The 22,962-nt window shown below is 47.1% G+C and overlaps 5 protein-coding genes across 6 annotated transcripts; 2 read left to right on the top strand and 3 right to left on the bottom strand.

Moving 5' to 3' along the window:
• The first annotated feature begins 132 nt into the window (after positions 1–132).
• LOC105180858 (uncharacterized PE-PGRS family protein PE_PGRS54) lies at positions 133–3,281 on the top strand. Its single transcript, XM_011137183.3, has 6 exons — positions 133–338; positions 750–1,230; positions 1,336–1,589; positions 1,682–1,904; positions 2,292–2,605; positions 2,702–3,281. The coding sequence occupies exons 1-6, from the start codon at positions 312–314 to the stop codon at positions 2,897–2,899; spliced, it is 1,497 nt and encodes a 498-aa protein (XP_011135485.1). The 5' UTR covers positions 133–311; the 3' UTR covers positions 2,900–3,281.
• Positions 3,217–9,969, bottom strand: LOC105180869 (integrin alpha-8). Its single transcript, XM_011137195.3, has 10 exons — positions 9,504–9,969; positions 7,951–8,320; positions 6,901–7,199; positions 5,939–6,404; positions 5,545–5,687; positions 5,008–5,460; positions 4,771–4,934; positions 4,150–4,673; positions 3,730–4,019; positions 3,217–3,634 (listed from the first exon to the last, which is right to left on the bottom strand). The coding sequence occupies exons 1-10, from the start codon at positions 9,933–9,935 to the stop codon at positions 3,575–3,577; spliced, it is 3,201 nt and encodes a 1,066-aa protein (XP_011135497.1). The 5' UTR covers positions 9,936–9,969; the 3' UTR covers positions 3,217–3,574.
• Positions 9,970–10,322: 353 nt separating this feature from the next.
• LOC105180884 (DDB1- and CUL4-associated factor 5) lies at positions 10,323–15,989 on the bottom strand. The gene is made up of 7 exons (XM_025306960.1): positions 15,391–15,989; positions 14,414–14,594; positions 14,068–14,337; positions 13,734–13,960; positions 13,410–13,624; positions 13,036–13,309; positions 10,323–12,315 (listed from the first exon to the last, which is right to left on the bottom strand). Exons 1-7 carry the CDS (start codon positions 15,584–15,586, stop codon positions 11,150–11,152), a joined length of 2,529 nt encoding a protein of 842 aa, XP_025162745.1. The 5' UTR covers positions 15,587–15,989; the 3' UTR covers positions 10,323–11,149.
• A 1,498-nt stretch (positions 15,990–17,487) lies between these two features.
• LOC105180904 (cancer-related nucleoside-triphosphatase homolog) lies at positions 17,488–19,262 on the top strand. The gene is made up of 4 exons (XM_011137244.3): positions 17,488–17,898; positions 18,199–18,370; positions 18,458–18,563; positions 18,636–19,262. Exons 1-4 carry the CDS (start codon positions 17,844–17,846, stop codon positions 18,888–18,890), a joined length of 588 nt encoding a protein of 195 aa, XP_011135546.1. The 5' UTR covers positions 17,488–17,843; the 3' UTR covers positions 18,891–19,262.
• A 289-nt stretch (positions 19,263–19,551) lies between these two features.
• Positions 19,552–22,927, bottom strand: PpD3 (protein phosphatase D3). 2 transcript variants are annotated; one of them, XM_011137232.3, is made up of 9 exons: positions 22,614–22,927; positions 21,808–22,194; positions 21,138–21,424; positions 20,887–20,992; positions 20,667–20,809; positions 20,236–20,543; positions 20,074–20,155; positions 19,899–19,973; positions 19,552–19,750 (listed from the first exon to the last, which is right to left on the bottom strand). In XM_011137232.3, the coding sequence occupies exons 1-8, from the start codon at positions 22,708–22,710 to the stop codon at positions 19,914–19,916; spliced, it is 1,470 nt and encodes a 489-aa protein (XP_011135534.1). In that variant the 5' UTR covers positions 22,711–22,927; the 3' UTR covers positions 19,552–19,750; positions 19,899–19,913. The 2 variants fall into 2 exon arrangements, with proteins under 2 accessions (XP_011135534.1, XP_011135524.1); XM_011137222.3 differs by having other exon boundaries at positions 19,552–19,973.
• Positions 22,928–22,962: the final 35 nt, after the last annotated feature.

Below are 22,962 nucleotides of genomic sequence, written 5' to 3'. Positions count from 1 at the left end.
TGAGTTTGCCCAATTGTGCGACTCCATTCGAATCTCGCGGTTACGCGATGAGTGACGTAGCGATGCAGGAATGCGCGGTAGTTATGCAGCGTTGCGTCACATCCCTGCCACAGCTATCGGCATATATTCCGTGCTGTAGAGCATACTTCATGCTCGGGTAAACGTCAGCACTGTAAATAGAAGTGCTGGAAGTGCTTTGAGAACGGAGGCGCGGGTCGTCTTCGTGTGCGCAGCGACGTAATTGCGTGCGGCTCAAGTTCTTCGAGCAACATCCCACAACGTCGACGTAAAACCGGGTAGCTGAAGCGAAAATGGCCAATTCCCCGGTGTCAAATCCGGTAAGTACTCGTGTCGACTGCTTTGCGCATTAATAGGATCTTCATTGATCCGCAACAAACCCGCATTGCTGATGCTTCTGCGTCTTTCGAGATGCGGATCATAATCTGTTGGTACTTGACTATTAGATAAATTCACATTAAAGCACAAGCTTGTGCCCGTGATGCTCATCGTTGTGAACTGAATCGACGGGCGTGTACTCGAGTATAATTTAACTTATTAAAATTTATGAATTGATTACGAGCTATTAGCATTTCTCATTATTCAATTGTGTTGTTTAGAAAGTATGTACTTGAATGTAAGCAGCATTCAAAGTTATACTACGCACAAGATTAAAATCTCTTTTGTTGCTATTTTTATGAAATTATTTACCTACAGTTTGACATTTGCAATTTCTTCACTATTTGTAATAGGCAATTCCGTATGTGGGAGAGGTGGAAGGAGGCCTAAGAGCAGGTACGATGGTGAAAATACAAGGCAAAGTACCTCCTGATGCTGTCAGATTCGCTGTCAATTATCAGCTTGGGCCGTCATTAAATCCAAGAGATGATATAGCCATTCATGTGTCTCCACGCTTTTCTGAAGGCTTCATTACCCGAAATCATATAGAGTCTATGAACTGGGGCATAGAAGAGAATGCTGGCCCAGTGTGGATTTATCCAGGCCAGGAATTTGAGATGTTGATCCTGTGCGATTATCACTGCTACAAGATAGCTATAAATAGCAACCACTTTGCAGAGTTTGCTCATCGATTGCCATTCATTAAAGTTACCCATCTGGTGATTGATGGTGATGTGGAGATACACTCAATCATTTATGAGCAAATAAAACTAGATGCATCAAAGTCTCCTGCTGCAACATCAGATATACCAGCTGCCAATTTTGGACCACCACGTAAGAAACCACATTTCTTTTTAATATAACATATTTTGGATTTTATATAGAATGTCTTTTTGAGTACATTGACTTGATGAATCATCTGGAGTTCTATTCCTCTAGCACCAGGTGGATTATACCCGACATTAGGACCTCAGGGTGGATATGGACCTGCTCCTCCAGTCGGCTATGGTCCTCCTCCCGATGCCTACGGCGGTCCTAATGGCTATAATCCATCAAGAGCTTATGGATATCAGCCTGGTCACGAGAAAGCAGAGGAAGAAGATGCCTTTGGAGGCTGTTTAGACAAAGTTGGATTAGCGTTAGGCGGATTAGTAGCAGCTGGAGGAGTAGCGGCAGCTATGCACGCGCTAAATGTAAAAAAAAAAAACTGAAAGCTATTGCCATACGTTATGATATGATATGATACATTAGTGCAATTTTTAATTAATTAATGCATTACTTGCAGAAGAAGAAAGAAGAGACTGACGAAAAGGATCACGAGAAATCGGACGCTACCAAGTCGAAGACAGAGAGCGAAGGTGGTTTGGGAAACTTAGGATCTCTCGGGATGGCCCTAGCCAGCAGCCTGGCGAGCAACGCCCTGCACAGCAACACGCACGCACAACAAGGCTATCCTCCCCAGGAATCAGGTGGCGGAGGTGTATTGGGATCTATTCTTGGAGCGTTGGGTACATACTATATTTATAACTTATATTTCTCAAAAATACTGTGCATGATACGATCGAGCGCACATACATACATTCACGATTCAGCGAGACAATTGAAACTGAAACATATCATAGTAGATAATAGTAACTCTCCGCAAATAGATACATGTCGTGATTCAGGAATTCGTTTAAGTCAGAAAATCTATAATCAAGCGCCAGCGTGACTGGTCGGATGACATCATCCCATTGGAATTATTGCCAAGGACGGGAATGTTTCTCACACAAGATAAATAGCAGATGATCATCTGCCTAAGATACATGCTTGATACCATAACTAGCTAGAGAGCAATTTATTCCCCATTTGTGTGCGCGACGTCTGTGTGTGACGTTTATGTTCTTTTGTATCAGGTGGTGCTGGTGCTGGTGGAGCACCTCAACAACCAACGTATTCTAGCCAGCCATCCGGCAGCGATGGAGGCCTAGGCGGAACGCTCGGATCCATACTAGGTGGTGTTCTTGGCGGCGGTGGTCATCAACAACCCTCAGGAGGATATCAGCCTTCAGGAGGATATCAGCCTTCAGGAGGATACGGTGGTTATCCATCGTCTGGTGGATACGGCCAAGGTTCAGGCGGGTCGAATCTTATATCGGACATAGGATCCGCGATTGGTTCCTCTTTGTTCAGTTCAGCTTTGGATGGTCTGAGCAAACGTGGAAAAGATGTAAGCGAATCACTTGGATCTATTTTCAGCTCGAGCGACATGTAAAATTATAAAATAATTTTTCTAATATCTTGCAAATTGTTCTCATACGCGTAGAAATCTCACGATGACTATCCCTCCGGACCACCACCACCGAATTACGGACCACCGCCTCCGAGTTACGGGCCACCGCCTCCGAGTTACGAGCCGCCGGCGCCTCCAAAACCAGCCCCGCGTCCGAACACTCCACCGGCTTCCGGCGGGCATAAATTAAGCGCGGACGAGATTTCGAAGGGGCTTGGACTGGACGATTAAACGCGTCAAGAACGTGGGGAGTCGCGGGCCGCAAGTACACGCAAATTGACGACGCTACTGTGCTCTCTTGTTGCTTCGAAACGAAGTCCACGTTGAGAATCTCATTTATTGAAATAGCGCGACGCGCTTATTTGCCTCTCGGCAACAACAGATCTTAAGTCGCATCAGCAGCTGTACGAAATGCGAATTCTCTCGAATTATATGTATGAATATCATCGTACAGTAAAATATAATGTTATACGGTTGATATTTTAATAGATTATAAGCTCGATCCGAAAGTGCTTTTAAGGATTTTGAGGGTTGTTGCATATCTTAGATAAAAATCAGGACGGGAATCGATTATACTCCGCTTTTTAGGAAGCCTTCCATAAAAGAATACAGTCGACAGCTATACACTTGTAGCGACACAAAGTTGATATTTTTTAAGATTTATTATATTTTTATAAAAATACTTTATTTTATACGAGAATGTGGCCTTATAAAGAGAGAGAGAGAGAGAGAGAGAGAGAGAGATGGATACATACAAATGCCTTATATATTTAAATTGCAGATGGATAATTATTATTTATTACATTTATTATTTATATTGAAGAAAATATATCTTTATGTATATCTCGAGTGGGCTCTTTTATCAATTGCAACGCGCCAAGTCGAGATTATCCTACGTACGCGTTTTCAGTCGTGATCAAGAACTTCTGTCGAGGACGTCGTTTCCAGTACCACGTTATATTTTTTCTGAAACCCGAATTACAGTTTAGTGCGGTTGACACCTAATTGTAATAACAACCGAAATTCTCATTTGCGGAAGATTGCGAGAACGCCAAACATACGTCAGTTTCAGCCTTCAACGCTTCGAGCTCCATCTTCTTCTTCCTGTTGAAGAATCCGATCTTGATTAAAGCCAGTATTAGCAGTAGCAGCAGTACGATACCTAACGCGATCGAAAGCACTAATATCCACACAGCTATGCGCTCAGCTATCGGCGAGCCCAGAAACGTTGTAGCGACCAGGGCGGCGTCCGGCTTATGACCGTTTCGCTGGGTAATATTGTACGGCTGCGTTATGGCGACGTTACCTTCGGACACGAAAAACACGATGTCCTTGTCCTTCATCAAAGCGGCTGCAAAGTTGAGAATAAAGATCAAGTTAGTCTCGCGCGAAACGTTTCACTCCGCTCCATCTCGTATCCATCTTACCCTCCTGCGTATCGCATTACACACAGCGTTGACGCCGCGTAATGTTTTACTTGCCGTGAAAATTCGGTACTTGCAGATCCAACGTGACCAGCAGCTTCGCCACGGACAACGTGCTCGCGAACGGTCCGACTTTGCAGCTGACCTGCTCGCACCTTACCGCCTCGTTCGTGCAATTAATATACAACGTTCTGTTCGCAGACGGCAGGTCCAACGACGAGTACTCGTTGCTGGAGTTGACGTGCCTGCTGTCGTCCGCCACGAACCGCGGCGACTCGAGCACGAATGCGGCAGATGCGATTTTCAGATCGCCCTCGGTGAACGGCGCATCGGTGCGATTGAAGTCACCGCAATGAAACGCCGACCCGTCCATCGTGCCGACGATGCTCTCGATATTGGCGACTGTGATGTCGCCGATTCTGTGGCGCCGCCAGTGCGTCGGGATCCTCAAGGTCAAGGCGACCTCTTCGATCGGACTGACGCCGAATCGCTGGACCTCGTAGAAGTGTTGGAACCTCACATTGTCCAGCGGTATCTCCTTGTTCTCGCGTGAGTACGAGTACGAACTCACCTGCGCTTTGCTGAAACGAGGACAACGATGAGATCCAACGCGATCGCGCGAGAGACCTTGCAGCATCGGATCCGCCACGACGAGAGTGCGTAGAAATCTGTACCAACCCGACGATCGCTATGTCCATATCCACATCGAAGTACACGCTGGTGGCGTGGCTGTTGTCGCTCGGCGTCGACTCGGTGCTGTGGGTGCTGATGTTCGCCTGTATCACCGCCTGCCGCACGTCGTACGTCACCATGCTCGTGTCCAGCTGCAGCATCAACGATTTCTACAAAAGCACCGGCTGATGAGTCTCTTTCTCCGCCGGTCGGACGGTCTTTCCGAACGGTAGATGATCGTACATTCGTTCTCAGAGGATTGCCGATCTCGCAGACCACCACGAGCTGGGTGTTGCTCGTGCGCGAGTTCTCCGTGCACTCGGACGGGATACTCGCCAACGACAAGACCTCGATGGCGATGGTCACCTTGGTCTGATACGCCGCCTCGCCGCGGTTGCGAGCGTCGACGCGCAGCGAGATGGTCGACGAGGAGCCAATGACGTAGCTGTTGTTCGGCTGCAGGTCGGTGGACAACGTTACGTTCAGGTCGGCCACGCATATTTCATCGTCGCCACAGTCCACGGCGAACGGCAGCTTCATGAGATCCTCGGTCTTCGATAGGAATTTGTTTATCATGACGCAGGATATGCAGTGCGCGTCTCTCCACGAAGAGTTCTTAACCTTCACGGAGAAATCGTCTTCTAGCTCCACAGACACGGATACCTCGAGCGGATTCAGTATGTCTTGTACCTCTCCCTGAAGCACGATTATATGAAGATATAAATTCCATTCAATGCCGATTGTGTCGACATGCACGAGGACATGTACGTTTTCGCGTACCATAAAGTACATCTCGAATGAACTGTGCGAGATACTATTCCTGTGAAGGACGTCTGGTATCCTGTAGATCCCATTATGATTGCTTTGCCCGCGATACGCGACTCTGCCGTGCGTCTGGTCGATCCTCAAGACCTTGACGATTCCTGCAACGACGGTAACGAGCTCAGACGTTTCGTGAGTACTTAGACCACTTCTTCAGGGAAAGAAGCAAGCTTTCACGTTGAAAGCTTTCTCGCTGCTGCTATTCCTGAAGAAGCGGGTTGAGATGCTCACGAGTATTCGAATATGCGGTATAACCTTCAAGCTGCATTGGAATTCATAAATTAATTTGAGTAACTCGTACTCGCATTCTCGTCGAAAAGAAATCGAAAAGAAAGCTCGGTCGCAGACTTACTCAGACTCTCAGGTACGTATGCGCCCTCGTAGTATACCTGCACGTCGATCACGAAGGACGTCGTGTTCCTCAGCAGTCTGATCTTTCGCAGGTGCTCCAGCGTCACGTTCACCGTGACCACCGGCACGGTCCTCAGCAGAACGACTTTCTCGGACAGGTAGGCGCCCACGGCGAAGTCAGGGTACCTGTCGCCATTGATGTCGCGAGGCTCTGAGATGGAGATGCCGAAGCCGCGCATCGGCAGCGAGTAATCCGAGCCGACCAGTCGCTGGCTGTACCTCCTGAAGACGCCGTCCAAGTTCCCGTGGTATATGTACACCGCGCCGCCGCTCTCCTCTTCGTACGGCGCACCCACGGCGAAATCACCGTAGCCGTCGTAATCGACGTCACCCAGGCACATCAAGGCGGACCCGAATCTACCGCCGGCGACCTTGCCGTCGATCTTAGTCAGCAGCTTGAAATTCGCCTGCATGTAAAGCACGACGCTTCAGCTTTTAACGTCTCGTAACGGAGAAATGCGAGATTCACCGGGAGAAACATCTCGACAAACCCCTCGGAAGCGAGTCGACTTTGTCGCGCTGAGAGAAAGTCTCTTCGGGGAAATCTGGACTTTGAATGCAACGATCAATTTAGAGTCTAAGGTAAATCTAGAGGACGACCCGTGCGACATTACAAATGCCTCCAAGTGCCGAATAAAGCAGTCCGATGAGTTTGTCTGTCTGGCACCTTGAAGCATTTGTGTGACGTTAACGGTTCCCACTTCTAGAATCTAGAATTGAGAAACGCCTCAGAGGTATAAATAAATAGCAGCGCGCGGAGACGCTGAGGAAGTGAACGTCGAAGAACCGAATGTTCGATAAGAGAGATGACTATGCAACTGATTTCATTATCGTCATTCTGAGATATTCCTCGGCAAATCTGCGTGACTCCGTGTTTGCTGCTCGATATATATCGATACGCACGCTGTGTTGCGTTGTGAAGATATAGACACGGCCTTCGTCCAGTTCTTCAGCCCAATACGGTGCACCGACGATCAGTTCATCTTTGCCGTCGTTGTTGACGTCGCACGACGTTAGAGCGGCACCGAAGTACTCCCCGATTTGTTTGCTCTCTAGCTTCGCTTTTACCGATATGTATTCCATTTCCGTCGTAGGAAAGGTAAAAACGAGGACTTTCCCGAGCAAAGCGGCGCCCTTCGCTGCGCCGGCCGCGTACAGAATGTCATCCTTTTTGAAATAAGCGCCCGCTGTTATGGCGTATCCTGAAAAGTCACCGTATGTGCAAGTACATAGAGTCCCTCGGTCGCTGAAGAGAGACATCGAAGTGTGTAATTCTCCTCTAAAAGTGAGCCCAGACTTGTGTCGCATCACCGTATCGTATCATAATTGCGTATTACGATCGGCCAAATGTGAACGGGATGCCGTAAACCAGGTCCAGACGTGTGTGTCACCATCGCGCTTCCTTCCTTTCTTCTTCAATAAATAATGAAGAAAAATGTAGCTAGCAGCAGTTAACTGAGTTGAGAAAGAGGCATTATCTCTGCGGGAGGTAACGCGGAACTAAAGATACGAACGCATGCTAGGTAGAAAACTAAAAATAAAATACTGACTCCAAGTAGTCGAATCGTATCTTCCTATCACCTTGATATGCAGATACGATGCAGTATCCCGCTTATACTTACGATACCCGTTACGATACGCGATCATGATACGATATGATGATGCGACACAAGTCTGGACCTACCTTTATTAGGGCCGGTTGTTCCAACTTCTTGGAACTAAGTTAACTGATAGTTAAGTCATACGTCTGTCTTGGTCTAAGTTGAAGGAAGAACAAAGACCAGTCCTGAGTCTCATACATGAAGTCTTCACTGACTTTTTACCCAGATAGCACAAGATATCCCATATCGCCTGGAACGTACCCCGAAGACGGTGCCTTCAAGACGACCTCGGGACGTTTGTGCCACCTGGGTATAGCGAGACAAGAAACGTAAGAAGTGAGATAAGAATTACCGAAATAATCGCGAAAATAATGATGCTCTGTCCTTCCGGCGACTAAGGGAATGATCGTGCGCGAACGCGTTTCGTTGAACGCAGCGGTAATCAGTACCGTATCGCCTGTCCAGGCGAACACGCCGGGGCCACCCAGCGCGATGTCCGCACTGTTGCCCCACGACTTCATGTGTAAGGAAAAGCCGACTTGGGCAAACGCGTAGTTATAGTGGGATGTTTCGTCGCTGAGCTTTCTTTGTCTGGTGGCGTTGAAAACTGGTAGCCAATGCCTCTTCGCTTCTCTGTCGAACGCGTCGGCTCCGCTGGCCAACGTCCCGTAGCAAATACCTTGCATGTAATGGGTGCTCACTTTCCACCGAGGCCCGCAAACCTATTCAAACGAAACTGCTCGTTGAATAATGAACGAGCGCTTGTGCTTGGCTGTTGCACAAAAGTTTCGAGAGAACCGTAAAATCGTGGGCGCTCCCGCTGACAAGTCGAAGTCAAGGTTTGCTTAAAGCGAGAAACGAAGCAAGGAGGAACTTTCCTTCGTTATCCGAGTGCTGACAATTCAACTGGCGCGGGTAGCTTAACCCTTTGCTGCATAGCGGTCCTCTCAGAATGCCACCTAGCTTGTTCAAGCTTGTTTCTCCAATAATTGAAATTCTTCACATATCTCTTTACACACATATTTGGTATTGCTGGACTACTAAAATGTTCCTCTAACTAATACATCAACTTTTAGAGTCAGTTCAAACAAGTAACTTATTATTAATAAGCATATACTGAACAAAACTGTCATTCTTAGAGAATAAATTCGTTTGCATGAAATTTTAAGCAATAACGTATATATTCCAAAACCATTATCTGCGGGTTTCTGGGGTCGCTGAATACAAATCCGGTGTGAAAAATACAAAATTCAAAATGGCGAACCCAATACGGCGGACGGAATTTTCAAAATCAGTCGAATTCGCTTGAAACTCGTTACTCGGGGGTTTTTGAAGTCGATGAATACGAATCCGATGTGAAAAATACAAAATTCAAAATGACGGATCTCACATGGCGAACATAATTATAGAAATGAAACAAACTGACTGCGCTTGAGAACCGGGCAACCAGCTGACCGGTATCAGCCGAACCTTGCCGCAAACATCCGTCATGGTTCTGGCATTTCGAATTTTCGATAACGAATTTGTAATTAGCAACCTCGAGCACCCTTAAGCAACAAATTTCAAGCTGATTCGGCTGATTTTGAAAATTTCGTCCGCCACATTGGATCTGCCATTTTGAATTTCGTATTTTTCACACTGGATTTGTATTCAGCGACCCTGAAAATCTCCGAGTAACAAGTTTCACAAAATTACATATTCGCTAGAAAAAAACACATGCAACAAAGGGTTAATGCTCGAAGTACGCTGAAGTACTCCTCTCGACAATCGGACCTTCTCCGTGAGGAAATCGACACGAGCGATTCGGCAAGGAAAAGGAAGGTGGCCGGGTGAGCGCGATTATCCCGAACTGTACAATTTACCGCGTGGAGTCAATCGGTACTTGGGAGATGAACAACGACGCACCACAACCCTGGCCGCTGTCTTGTTCTCCACAGCGATGCTCGCGCCGATCCATGCATTGTCCTTGACTTGCACGATCCGTTTGTCGCGAGGGAATACACCGTTCTTGGAGCTGTCGAGCAGCCATTCCTTGCACACACCGGACATCGCGCACGTGAAAACTGTCCCCGGCTCGTTGACGCGCCGCGTCGCCGTGGAGTTGGCCCGCGGCGCCCCCGCGAGCAACAGCGGACCGCCCGCACCCGCGTACAGAGCTACGGAGAAGCCGAAGTAACTGCCGCGTCGTTGCGGCGACACGCGCACAGGATCGCTGAATATCAGGACATTGCGCGAGTCCACGTTGTACGCTGACGGATTGCACCGCAGGATCATCAGCAGCAGGACGAAGGTGCGTATGTGCGAGCACACCGGCGAATTCGTACGCGCGCTTAACATTTTAGGGTGATCACCTCCTGAGGAGATCTACGTGGCCGTGTGGCGCGAAGTCGCGCCCAAGCGGAAGCTTCCTCCGAAGAGGAGGAAATATCTCACCGCAGGATGTGGTAGATCCAGATACCGCAGCAATATCGTTTACGCGAATCCAAGTCCACTCTCCATGTTCACCGTGCGCCGAAGAGCAGACGGACAGACTCCGTCCCGGCGATCGCACGCCGAGTCGTGGAACGAGAGGAAGATCGCAACGAAAGAAAGAGAAGAAAGAAAAGCAAGAAAAAGAGAGAACAAGAGAGATCGCACAGAAAAGCTCGCCTCGTGTTTTTTTTTTCCTTTTCTCTCGTTTATTCTTAATCAGTTAATAAAGATGTATATAAATGCAAAATTAAATAATGTAATATATAGTTACAATAATTCCTCAACGTTCAACGCATAGGAAAAAAATGTATACCAATTTATTATTTTATTACTTTCCGTCTCGCACAAACCATGCTCAACAATACACATTAGCCGAGTCGCAATATTTAAGCTAACGCGGCGCGTTAACAATCCGCGTCTACTTGCTCGCATCGCGGCGACGTTTTCACCGAGGATCTCGATTACATGCGATTTAATGGCCAGATCCGAAAAAACGTCCGTCTTCAGCAATAATATAATCGAACTCTCCTAGATTAATCAAGCTTGACAGCCGATAATAATGGCATCGGGGACGAGAGATACAAGAGCGGTACCACACATCAGTAATTTTGCTTTTTTTCTTTTCTTTTTTTTTTTTAATCTAACCAGTGACCGGCGTGGGATCGATCGAATCGCCGGCCGTACTGGCTGCAACCAGTGTGATTCGAGATGCTTGCTTTTACGACTCTCAATTTGCCGACCGTGTCACGAAAGGAAATTATAAACATCGAGAACGATCCTGACGAATCTCTCAGAAACCGCGCGAAGAGGGTGAGCCAGGAGGACATAAGGGTCGGATGAGGGGGGGGCAAGGGGGAAGGAAGAAAACACAGTACATGCACGTCGGATCGGGAGATACGGACGACAAGGTGTCTAAAACAAGGTAGAAAAACGATCGACCGCATATTCGCGCGTGTAACCCAACTTAGTGTTATAAAAATATACTTCAAGGAATCACAGATACATTATGTACAAAGGGAAGGAAGGGGGTGCGAGTCGGAGGGTGGCAGAGTTGCGAGGAGCGACGTCGTTCTGGGAGCTCAATCGGAAGAGTCGGTTGTCTCGGACGTGGTGGAGATCGTCTGGGTTGGTGGCGCGGCGGTGGTGGTGGTGGTGGTGGTAGTGGTGGTGGTGGTGGTGGCGGTGGCGGCGGCGGCGGCGGATCGATTGCGATAGCTCCTCCTCGCCACGTCCACCTTCTTACGGAAACACTCGAAACTCTTGAGCTTTTGCTCATGGTCGGAACTGTCCGCATCCCGTTCCTTACGCGTTTGTCCGCTACTCTTCTCCCCCGTGGAGACTCCCGACTTGATACCGCTGTCGGGGGAACAAGGAACTTGAAGCGGTTTCTTGGTCGGCGTCGACGGTCCGTCCTCGCGCGCCTTGCCGGCACTAGCACCGTTCCTCCAGCCGAACCACTCCTCCTCCGTGTCCTCGTCGAACTTGGCTCGCTTGCACGACTTTTTGCCGGAGCTCTCGCTGCGGCAATTGTTTTTACACTTGCCCCGGTGCTTCCTTCTGTGCGCCTTCGCGGATGTGTCTGAGTCGGTTTTAGAATGTTTTCGTTTCGCGGGGACGTCGATGTCCTCGGAACTACTGCTGCTGCTGTTACTGCTGCTGCTGCTGCTGCTGCTGTTGCTGCTGCTATTGTTGTTGCTACTGCTGCTGCTGCTGCTGCTGCCGCCGCTGCTGTTGTTGCTGCTGCTACTGCTGCTGCTGCTGCTGCTGCTGCTACTGGTGCTGCTGGTAGTGCTGCTGTTGTAACTCGCGTGTTTCACGTCATTCTCGATTGTGTTGGCGACGTATCGCGATCTACGGGAAATCACACCGGAACTCGTGCTAGGTTGAGCGACATCAACAGGTTGTTCGTCATCACTATCCGAGTCACTATTGATTTTTAACACGGTACACTTTCTCCTCGTTCTGCTTCTCCTGCCGGATATCCTGGCGTGTTTTCTCTTCACGCCCTTCAGCTTCGATCTGGATTTGGATCTGCATTTCGCGCGCGCACTGTCCCCTTCACTGGCGGAACACGAAGCGGAACGTTCGGCCGTGTTTGTCGAATTGTTGCACGTCGTCGTGCCGCAGTCCGTCGTGGCTAGCCGCATGAGCTTCTCCCTGCGAGCCGCGATGAGTCGAGTTATACGATTCGGCGACCCCAGCGGTCGCTCGGGAGCTACGCCGGCTTCCGATGCCGTGGAGTCGGCTACAAAAGTAAGTAAGTATCCATTGCTTCATTTGATCGTTGAAGAGAGAGAGAGAGAGAGAAAATCAATGATGTGTGAAAAAAATTATGAAGCAGAAAATTATACAAGGTGTCCGGAATTGTTTGGAAACAAAAAATTGTGAAGATTAATCAAACTGAGAAGAAGAGTCATGCACCATTTTGCAAAATTCGCAATAGTTATAAAGTTATATCGATGATTGAAAATGACCGCATCAAAAGGTTCTTTTAATCGGTTGAAAATTTGCGTACTTATTTGCAAAATGGTAAAGGACTTGTTTATTCACGATGACCTAATCTATAATCACATGATTGTGGTTATTGTGTCTAGCAAGGTATAAGTATATTGAACTTTGAATCCTGAATCTTGAACCTGTTGCTAGGCGTCATATAATTGTAGATTAGGTCATTCTGAACAAAAAAGTCCTTTATCATCTGCAAATAAGTAAGCAAATTTTCAAGTTATCAATTAAAAGAACCTCTAGATGTGGTCATTTTCATCATTAATAACTTAATAACTATTCACATATGATCATTAATAACTTAATAACCATTGTAATTTTTGCAAAATGGTATTTGACTTTTCTTCTCAGTTCGATCAGATAATTAATCTTCACAATTTTTCGTTTCCAAAAGACCCCGGACATCCTGTACAAATATGCGTCCGAGTTGCTCCTGCTTGTTCAAAGTTATGAGCTGTACCGTCGAAATCCGACTCGCTGTACGGCTGCCCGGTTACCGGGTTGATTTCGGGCTCGCCGTTAGGAGTTTGCGGCGCTGTCGGCCCATCCTCGGAGCTCCAGCCTTCGATCTCGCGCTGCACGAGGGAGTCGAAGAAGGCCATCATCCGCGAATCTTCCCGGGTCGACTGGTGGCTATAGTCGTGCGTCATAAACTGGCCGCTGCGCAAGACCAATTCGATGTACTCGTCGTGCGTGTACACTCGTCGCTGTTTCTCCTGCTTGCCAGCGTCCCTCTGGAGAAAAAGACACGCGATGACGTCAGTTCCGACATTCTTCGGCTTCTAAGTTGCATCTTATCGTAGAATGTTACATAAGCCACGCGCGATAACGAACCTTCAGTCCTCCTAAACTCCCAGCCCCGAGCGGAAACGGACTCCAGATCTTGATGATCTTCTCCACACCGGACGACGCGAAGATGCAACTCGCCTGGTTGTACCGCACTTGATTGACGATCGATCTGTGACCATGCAGCACCATGTGAGCGGATTCCACCCATTTCACCTCCGTCGACGGGATCTTCCACATGTACAGATTAAAGTCATCGGAACCTGCAAATTCAACGTGTAAAATAACGCGGACCTTTCACGGGGACTGAGAGTCACGTATCTCCCCCCCCCCGCTGTTTCTTCTTTTCTCTTATTTCTATGGAACACTCGCCAGAAAGCACGTATTCGTCGTTGTCTCCGGCGAAGCAGCACGACTTCATGGTGCAACTATTGTAGTAGCCCGGGTGATCGAATTCACACAAGTGTGTGGGCGAGTCGACCGCGTAGAGGACCGGCGGCAGTCTTCTCCGTAGGGCCAGCAACCGGTTACCCAAAGCGTTGAATCTGACATTCATACAGCTCTGCGCCGGAGTCTCGCTTCCATAGCGTAACACAGGCCTGTGAGGAGGAAAGGAGGCGTAAGGTGACGATTAACAGCTCTCAAACCAATCAAGACGCGCCTTCCGGGCTGAGAGAGGAAAGTTGGCGAGCGCCCCTTTACTTACTCCAAAGGTTTTCGCACGTCCCACATACTGACACCTTCCTTGGCATTGGCGGTGGCGAGCATTCTGGGGTCCACGGGGTTGAACATGACGGAGTGAAAAGCGGTTTTGTACTGCGCCAAGCAGAACGTCTCCGTGGTGCTAGAGCCGCGTATGTCGTAAATCAGGACTCTGCCGTCGTCGCAGGCGCTAGCAAAGACGTTGTCATTGTGCGGATGGATGGACAGACCGTAGACAGGCTTCTCGTGTAGGAAGAAGTTGAGCACATCGCTCCTGCAACATGGAAACGGGGTTGTCATGTTCATGAAGACGCGTCTCCAGTGTGCCGCTGTGAGAAGCAGTGCCTTACGTTCCCAAATCGTGGACTATAACCTGGTCGTCGTTACCCGCGGAAAATATCTTGGTCTTGCTGCTGTCGTAACCGAGACAAAATATATTGCTAACGTGTTGAGCTTTCATCACGGTGGGCTTGCCCACACCTCGTATCGCCTGCTCCACTTTCCACAATAGGACTCTTCTGTCATCGCCACCTGTGGAAATAGCGTCACAAACGAATATGATTCGTCTACTTTTAGAACGCGAGTCTCGCAAGTCGAGTTTCCCCGTTGGCAGGACACCGCGCGAATAAAAGATGCCCATTCTGACAATCTGACGTCGGGGCACGTTTAATCCGTGAAAGCAACGGCTGTTTACTAACATCATTATCTTCTCGATAACGAATATCACACCGATCGTTAGTCCGTGACTACACTATGCTATATATTTAAGAAGCATGCCTCGTTAAAGCGCTCATTATTCACAGCACCGCCGCAGGTCGCGCGAAAAACTGCAGAACAATAATTCATGCGATGCGAGGAGGTCGATATTTCCGTTGAGTTTGTTCGAAATCAACGGGCACTGTGTCGCGAGGGGATGACAAAATAAAAAGGAGAACAAAAAAACAGGAACAAGTGCACGCTTAATATCAGCCGTGCGATCAATCAGCCATAAAATCACTCCCGCCGTCGGGGAAGAGACATTTAAAGCGCTCGAACTTTCGATATGTAACCAAGAGAGAAACCACAAAAAACTAAAAATAGAAGTTACTATCTAAAAATTATACACACGTGCGGCAGCGACGATTCATCTTAGCCCTAAACGCGAATCACGTCGCGACGTGTCGGTCAAACGGAGCCGGAGGTAGAGCCACCCCCCTCCCGCAAGAGCGAGATAGAAAGAGAGAGAGAGAGAGAGAGAGAGAGAGAAAAATAGAAGAAAACTTCTACAGCGGGTCCTCCCTCGAGCCGACGAAAGAACGACACGTCCGCGAGAAGTTCGCGGACTCACCGGAGACGAGCAGATCGCCCTGATTCGAGAACTCGATCGCGTTGACGCATCCGTAATGGGACAGCAGGTCCTTCCTGTAGAGATTCTCAGAGTTCTCGAATCTGGCATTCATCAGGCTCTTGCAGTAATCGACCTTGTCGTCGATCTGTCGCGCGACCACATACGACAGTACGCTGCACTCGGACGGATAAGCCATCTTCTTGTCGCCGCCGCCGTTGTCGTTGCCGTTGCCGTTGCCGCCTTTGCCCTTGCCCTCGCCCTCGCACGACTGTCGTCGGCGACGTCGTCTCCTGAGACCACCAGCCCGATACCGGACCCTGTTGCCTTCCTCTTCCTCAGCTCCTTCAGCTGGCCGGCCCTCCCTCTTCCATAGAACGTTGCGCGACGACGTTGCCGTCGTCGCCGCCGCCGCCGCCGTCGCCGCCGTCGCGGCCGTCGCGGCCGCTGCCGCTGCCGCCGCCGTCGTCGTCGTCGTCGTCGTCGTCGTCGTCGTCGTCGTCGCTGCTGCCGTCGTCGTTGTTGTTATTGCCGTCGCACGTAACCGCACCGTCCGTCCGTTTAACGTCGCCCGAGGGGGACGGTGGGCGGCAGGGCAGGACGATGTGCGTTAATCCTCCGCGAAGAAGACCCGGTAGTGCCTCGCGCTCGCCGCGTGGGAGGACGCGAGCGAACGCCGAGCGTAACCGAACCGAAGCGGCGAGCGAGCTCCCTTCGTACGGACACGAAATCACCGCTCTGCGTGCGTGCGTGCGTGCGTACGTGCGTGAGTGTGATTGCCGCCCGTCCTTTCTCTCCCTGCCCGTCTCTCTCTTCCGCCTGCTCTCCACGTCGCCTCGTCTCGGCGACGCGATGTTTACTCCGTACGCGACGTAACGCGCCGTCCGTCGCACGCGGCCGGACGTATTATTATTCCACCGTGCACTCGCGAGCGTCCCCGACGGCTCTGCCGCGGATGTCGTCCTACGTGAGCCTCCACAGCGCCCAAACTGGCCCAAACGCACAGCGTGCTCTAGCCGCTCGCGCACGTCACGCCAGCCCTGTGACGAGCGCAGCACCCGACGAGAACGCAGAATGCACGCCAGTACTCGCGCACGTCACGACGCAACGATGTGTGTGTGTGTGTGTGTGTGTGTGTGTGTGTGTACACAGGGCTGTCTCTCGGGCCCGATCCTCGACCTACCAAACCATCAGTTTTATTCCTACCACCACTACCACTATCACTACTACCGCCGCTGCTACTGCTACTACTACTACTACCACCACTGTCACCGTCGTCGTCGTTGTCGTCGCCGTGTCGTCACTGCCACCACTAACCATACCACCACCACCATCGCCGCCACCACCACCACCACCACCGCTCTGTCGTTGTCGTCGTTGTCGTCGTCGTCGTCGGTATCACTGTCCCCCAATGCAATCCGATCGGCCAGTGTAGCCACATGAAAAAATGGAAAATCCCCATAATTAATCCCTGATTGAGCAAGAAATCCCTCAATTTTCTAAATTTAACTCTAAAGCGTTAAAACCTTAGAGCATATAGATATGAAGATGCTTATTTCTCCTGTAATACAAAAAATGAAGCAAATATCTGTGCGAGAGAGAATAATGTAGATTCCTATTTGTCATCTGTGCGCATGCGTTTCTACGACTCCACACATCTTAGCCGCGTATTTCTGATTGGCTGGTCCAGTGAAAAAAGTAAACATCGGTCATTATGTGGCTATGGTCAATCGCAACATAGTCAAAACGGAACGTTCCATTTTTTTCTTACTACTTCTCTTTTAACACATAGTAATACTAAGTAGAGTGGGAAAAGTTTTTTAAATATATACGAAAAAATCTACAAGCAATTTATATTATTATATTCCGAAACACATCAATCGCAGCTACAACACTATGCTCGCTCCAATTTGAACAATCGTAAACGTATCAATAACGCTGCGGGCGTGTTTTGAACCGCAACTCAGTTCATTTTTTTATTAATTTGCAATAGGAAAGAAAAATTTGGTCAAAATCTCTAGAAATTGAAATTTTATTAAATCTATCCCTAGATCCCAGATAATCTTCAAAATCTCTAGATTTAGGAATAAATCCCTGAATGTAGCAACATTGCAACCGACTGTCTCCGCCTCGCTCGCTCAGCTCGATCAGCTGATCGCCGTTCGCCCCAACTACCCCCCCCGCCCCGCGGAGTGTTCACTTCGACTGCCACGACATCGCTGCGTGTGCCACACGGGCTCGGTGCTTTCCGCCGTGTGCATTCTCACGACACCGCCGCATAAATTCACGCTTGGTCCTTCCTCGATCGCGCACGTGCCCGTTCTCGCTCACCCGTCCTTATCGTCGTCGTCGTCGTCGGCTCGAGAGCGACTACCGGCGATTCTTTACACGTGTAACGTGTCTCTGCGACAGGGGGCCGTAGCAGCCGGATTCCAACGTAAACAACGCGACGAGCCATGGAAACTGCCAGCGTTTCGCGGCCGTTGCACGTACTACTCACAGGCCCTCCGGGTGAGGCTCGGGGCGGGGGGAAATTTGAAATAAAATTACACGCGTATCTGCGTATAACAAAGGATGTATATGGTTTTCATAAATATTGTTTGACATTAGTAGAGTCTCGATAGGTCAGATGAGAGTTACAGGTACTTTCTTTATGTACACCCTGAGTGGCAGGGAGGGGAGACTGTGCGATTCCTTCTCTTTCGTTTGACTTGATACATACCTCTTGGGAATTCATAATATAAACGCATGGATCAGACGATGAGTCTTGTCAGGCTGAAATACAAATGTCGGAGACGTTTATTACTGCAGGTATAGGCAAGACTACGGTGTGCAAAAAGGTCGCGTCCATGTTGGAGAAGAAGGGCGGCCGACTCGACGGATTTTACACAGAGGAGGTACGAGATCGGAGTGGCAGCAGGATTGGTTTTGACATTGTCAGGGTGACAGATCCTGAAAGGAGATTATCCTTAGCACGGCTCAAGTGTGTCCTTGTCCCATAATAATACACGGAACATCGACTTTGCGCGTAACCCAATGCATATTGCAATTCTTTATTCATCTTTCGCAGAGGCTTAACAGAGGCTCAGAAGAACTCCAAGTATCACGTAGGAAACTATAGCGTTTCTCTGGATAATTTCGAGACAGTAGCATTGCCAGCGTTGGACTCGGACGCTGTAAGAATTGGTGATTTCTCTCAGGACCGGTCTATTGTCACAATTCAGTAACATTGACTGCACAATTTGCAGGATATATTGTTAATCGACGAGATCGGCAAGATGGAGTTATTCAGCAAAGACTTTAAAAGGAGAGTAATCGATATATTTTTCGGCACCTTCGGTAAAGCCTCCGTGATCGGCACTGTTCCGCAGACGCACAAAGTGCCGCCGCAGCACGCAACGCTGTTCCAAAAGTTGCACGCAGATGGGAGAATCAAAGTCCTAGGCGTATCCCATCAGAATCGTAATAACTTGCCGGAGGAAATTGTCCGTAATTTTTCGTAAAGTCACGTCGTCGTTCACACACAGCATTACGTGTAATTTATCGTGTTGTCGTTTTGTACATAGCACAAAATAACATGCCAATTTTATATACATTATAAACATCATTTATTGTTAACAAAAAACAAAATGTTAGATCAAAGAAATCCCTCCAATCACAATAGATTTATAAAAAAGTTGTCACAAATAACAAGTAGTGACTGGCTGGAATATTGTACTACATAATTATGCTAGGTTTCATATGCGGTGTATATATGTATCTCCGTGTTTTCATTGAAACCACCGTTGGTCGTTAAAGAATTAAGAGTGCCGCGATTTGATTCCCTTTCAGCGACTCGCGCTGAAAAGTAATAGACTATATAGGCTACTTTTAATCAAGCTGCAGTTAAATAACCGTGTTAGTAACCTTGCAGGATTTCAATTAAAACTGTTGCTTTGTTCCTTATTTTCTATTTTTTCTCACAGCAGTTTAAGTTGGAATCCTGTAAGGTTAAACTAAAACAACTAGTTAACTGCAGCTTGATAAAAGTAACCCTACAAGATCCTCTTGGAGAGATTTTTGAGATCGGTTCTTAGTTCTTTTATGTATACGCTCGCGCGCGCATGGATACTGGCATCTTTAACGAGCAAGGTGGTTGCAGATTGAGGGTACAAAATAGAAACGTTCTTTTCGCGTTATTTTATTACAAACGAACACAAATTGCTAGTGATGTCTGATGAGTTGTTTTCCTTATCATAGATAAGAAAACTCGATAAAACTGTTTGCCTGTTGTAAAAATAAGCAAACCTTTCTCGCTTTTGTACCCATCAATATTATGCATTCGATTGCATATACTTTATCATACAGGGAATTCATTGTATTCCTAGAAAGAATACAGTAATTATTGTTGCGGAGAAGTCTAAAGTGTCTCTTACCATCTCATTTCCGGTATCAAATATATTACACACACTTTGTTGATTCGGCTACTTATATATAATATATATTCAGTTATTATTATTTATTAATAATACCTAGCGAGTGTTCCACTAGCACATGAACTTTAGTAGAGAGTTGGCATAAGCCATCGGCCTTACGTTTGGATGAGGCTGTAACAGAATGTTACGAGGAGTGATTTTTCCATGGTCTACACAAAAACACAGTTTCAAATGTAAATATTATAATCGAAAAGTTGAATAAAGTACATACCATTGCTTCGTACGACGTGAAATAAGGTTTCATGTCTTTACCGTTAAGTGTGATAAAGGCACCTCGGTTACCCATAGTATCACTGAAAATGATAGACATTAGATAATATGCCCGAGCACATATCGTGACAAAACATGATAACGTGATTTACGCCGTTAGTACCAGTAATTTGGAGCGGAAAATACTGTGATACATTTCCCATCATGTCCAACCTCGTACCCGTCATTCTTGACCTCGTGACTCCTCACGACATAATCGAGGGAATTTGTCGTGAGGAAATTTTGCGTGACGTCAGGTCCAAATTGAACACCCACGCCTCTCTTGCTGGGCGCTCTGCCCATCTGCGGTTGCGGATCCGACCACAGCAATTCGCACATTAGTCCCTCATCAGGTGGTTGTCTATTTCTATCGATTTCCCTGATCTCTTGCAGCGTCACGTTATCCCGTGAAAACAAGCCGCCATGCATCACCTGATAGACGGCAATTTGATCGCATTTGTATAAATATTATACTTGGATTATACGGCATTTGGATACACAAAGTCCGTTCAAACTGTAACATTCATAGCTTTTGTAAAGATTTTCAAGACTTACGAGCACTCTATTGTTAAGACAATGTGCCAGAGGGAGCCAGTTATATACTTCTGTAAATAATTCTGCCATCTGGGTGGAATATTTAGCTTTCACTTCACCATCGAATCCATACATTTGATTCATTGTTGCTGACTCATGATTACCTTGAATGTGTCAGATGTCTCATGAGTGTATAAGCTCAACAAAAAAGCAACAAAATATCAGAAAACAGATTATTTACCTCTTGACATAAAGAAGTGATTCGGATATAATAACTTAAAACCAAATAAAGTGAATATGCATTCTACTGAAAAAGAGCCTCTATCTACAAAATCTCCATTAAATAACTATACAGCTGTTAAGGAACATTCCCGGGGACCATGGTATGCATTTCTGTATAACATTAGTACACAAAATATTACTTGAACAAGTCTATAAATTGATGTCACACAATCTATATTACCTTACATCTTCCGTTCTTAAAAAGGATACATATGGATTAGTCTCTGATGGCAATCCATTTAACTTAAATATATTAAGCAAGTCATAATATTGTCCATGTATATCACCGCAAATAGTGAATTTGCTATCTTCAAGAATTGTAATATCCACTAAACTAGGCTGTGCCATAAACCATGATTTAACGTCCAATAAGATCTTATAAGCATATTTACGGTGCAATTTATTTTGATTCCTATACCATTCTAATAATTCTTGCATAAATTGTAAATTAACTTTGCCATCGACTAATTTAGGTCCTGTGTACTCATCTTCGATGGCTATAAAAATAATTAATTTTAATATATACATTGTGATACTTGATGATTCTCCATTAGTACTATCAGTCTCCGTTAGTATTATCTCAGTCTCAACTTGCTATTTAAAAAAGATTATGCACCAAATACAAAGATCTTAATATCCTGTCGTCTGAATCAAGGTAACATTAATTATACATATTCGACATGTCGATAATGTTTATAATAATGTAATAATAAAAATCGATAATTATTTGATTTACAATATTGCATCACTCGTCAATAAAATATGACCGATTCTTACAGATATCAAGAATATATAAATATTGAGAAATCATAAATAAATACTATGATAATTCACATTCACAAACCTTCATGTTCTATAAAATTTGCTGTTAAATACTTACCCATAGCTTCTAGATTGATCATATCGGCTATATTTTTCTTTTCTTCTACAGAAATAGCTTTTTGAAATGCTAACACTTTAACCATTTTGGAACATTCTGTACATCTGGCCATAGCATCTTTGTCATTTGGCTTAGCTCTCACGACAGTTCTATAATCTGTAAGTGCTAGCTTGAACTTGCCCAGGGACATGTATGCAGCAGCTCTGCGATAATAGCCCTTTATATAATTTCTATCTAACTCGATTGCCTTAGACGCGTCTGTTAACGCATATCCGAAGCATTCTGTCCTCAAGTAAGCGATACTTCTATTGCCATAATACACGGCTACCGACGGGTTTACTTCTATGGCTTTGGTATACAATTCGATAGCTTTGTCGTACACTTGATCTAAAAAAAAAAGAGAGACAAAAAAGACGCATCATACAAAGTTAAATAGAGACGCGGCATGGTCGTTTGCTCTCCCGTAATAAAACGCGTGATAAAAGTTTCTGAAATCACACAACATCGGTGTCTTCGCGTTCGCACAGCGAAGACAGAATCAAAGTTGAGGCGAAACTCTCTCGCAAACTATCATGAAGGAAAAGGAAGTCGAAAGTTCCCAGCTACTCGCTGGGAGGATTTCTCGACGCTCCTTCGTCGTCGCGCAGCTTTATTTTTATAATTGCGAGCCCATTAACAGCGGAAGTTTGGTTAACTCTCTCGAGAAAACACGTGACAGTGTGCGTGAGATTAATCGGAACGCATCCTGCCGATCCCGGGGGAGCAACGGGGGAGTGTAGCGTCGATCTCGCGCCACGTGAACGTACTCTTGAAATATTCGTTCGCCTCTTCCTTGTACATTTCCGCCCTGGTCGGATCTCCAGCCTGCGGTGCGACCGCTGCAATTTCCGCGTTCTCGCTCATCGTCGCTACTCGCTCCTCGTGTCGAGTCGCCCGTCAATCAAGAACTACGCCGGCAAGTCGACGCGAAGTCACCCGGACGCAAGTCGCAACAACGTGCACGAAGAATCACGCATCAAAATGCGCTCGCACTCGCACCTCCCTCAACATGAAAATATGCCCGATGAGACGATTCCCGTTGTAGTACACCACTGCTACTGCACCCGTCAATGTGTTGCGCGGTCGAGTCTGACGACTCTATCGACCCGGCTGCGA

This window comes from Harpegnathos saltator, unplaced genomic scaffold, assembly GCF_003227715.2.
Source record: "Harpegnathos saltator strain DR-91 unplaced genomic scaffold, Hsal_v8.6 scaffold82, whole genome shotgun sequence".
Taxonomy (NCBI): Eukaryota; Metazoa; Arthropoda; class Insecta; order Hymenoptera; family Formicidae; genus Harpegnathos; species Harpegnathos saltator.
Note: the sequence above shows the minus strand (reverse complement) of the source record. Positions and strands in the feature narration are given on the sequence as shown.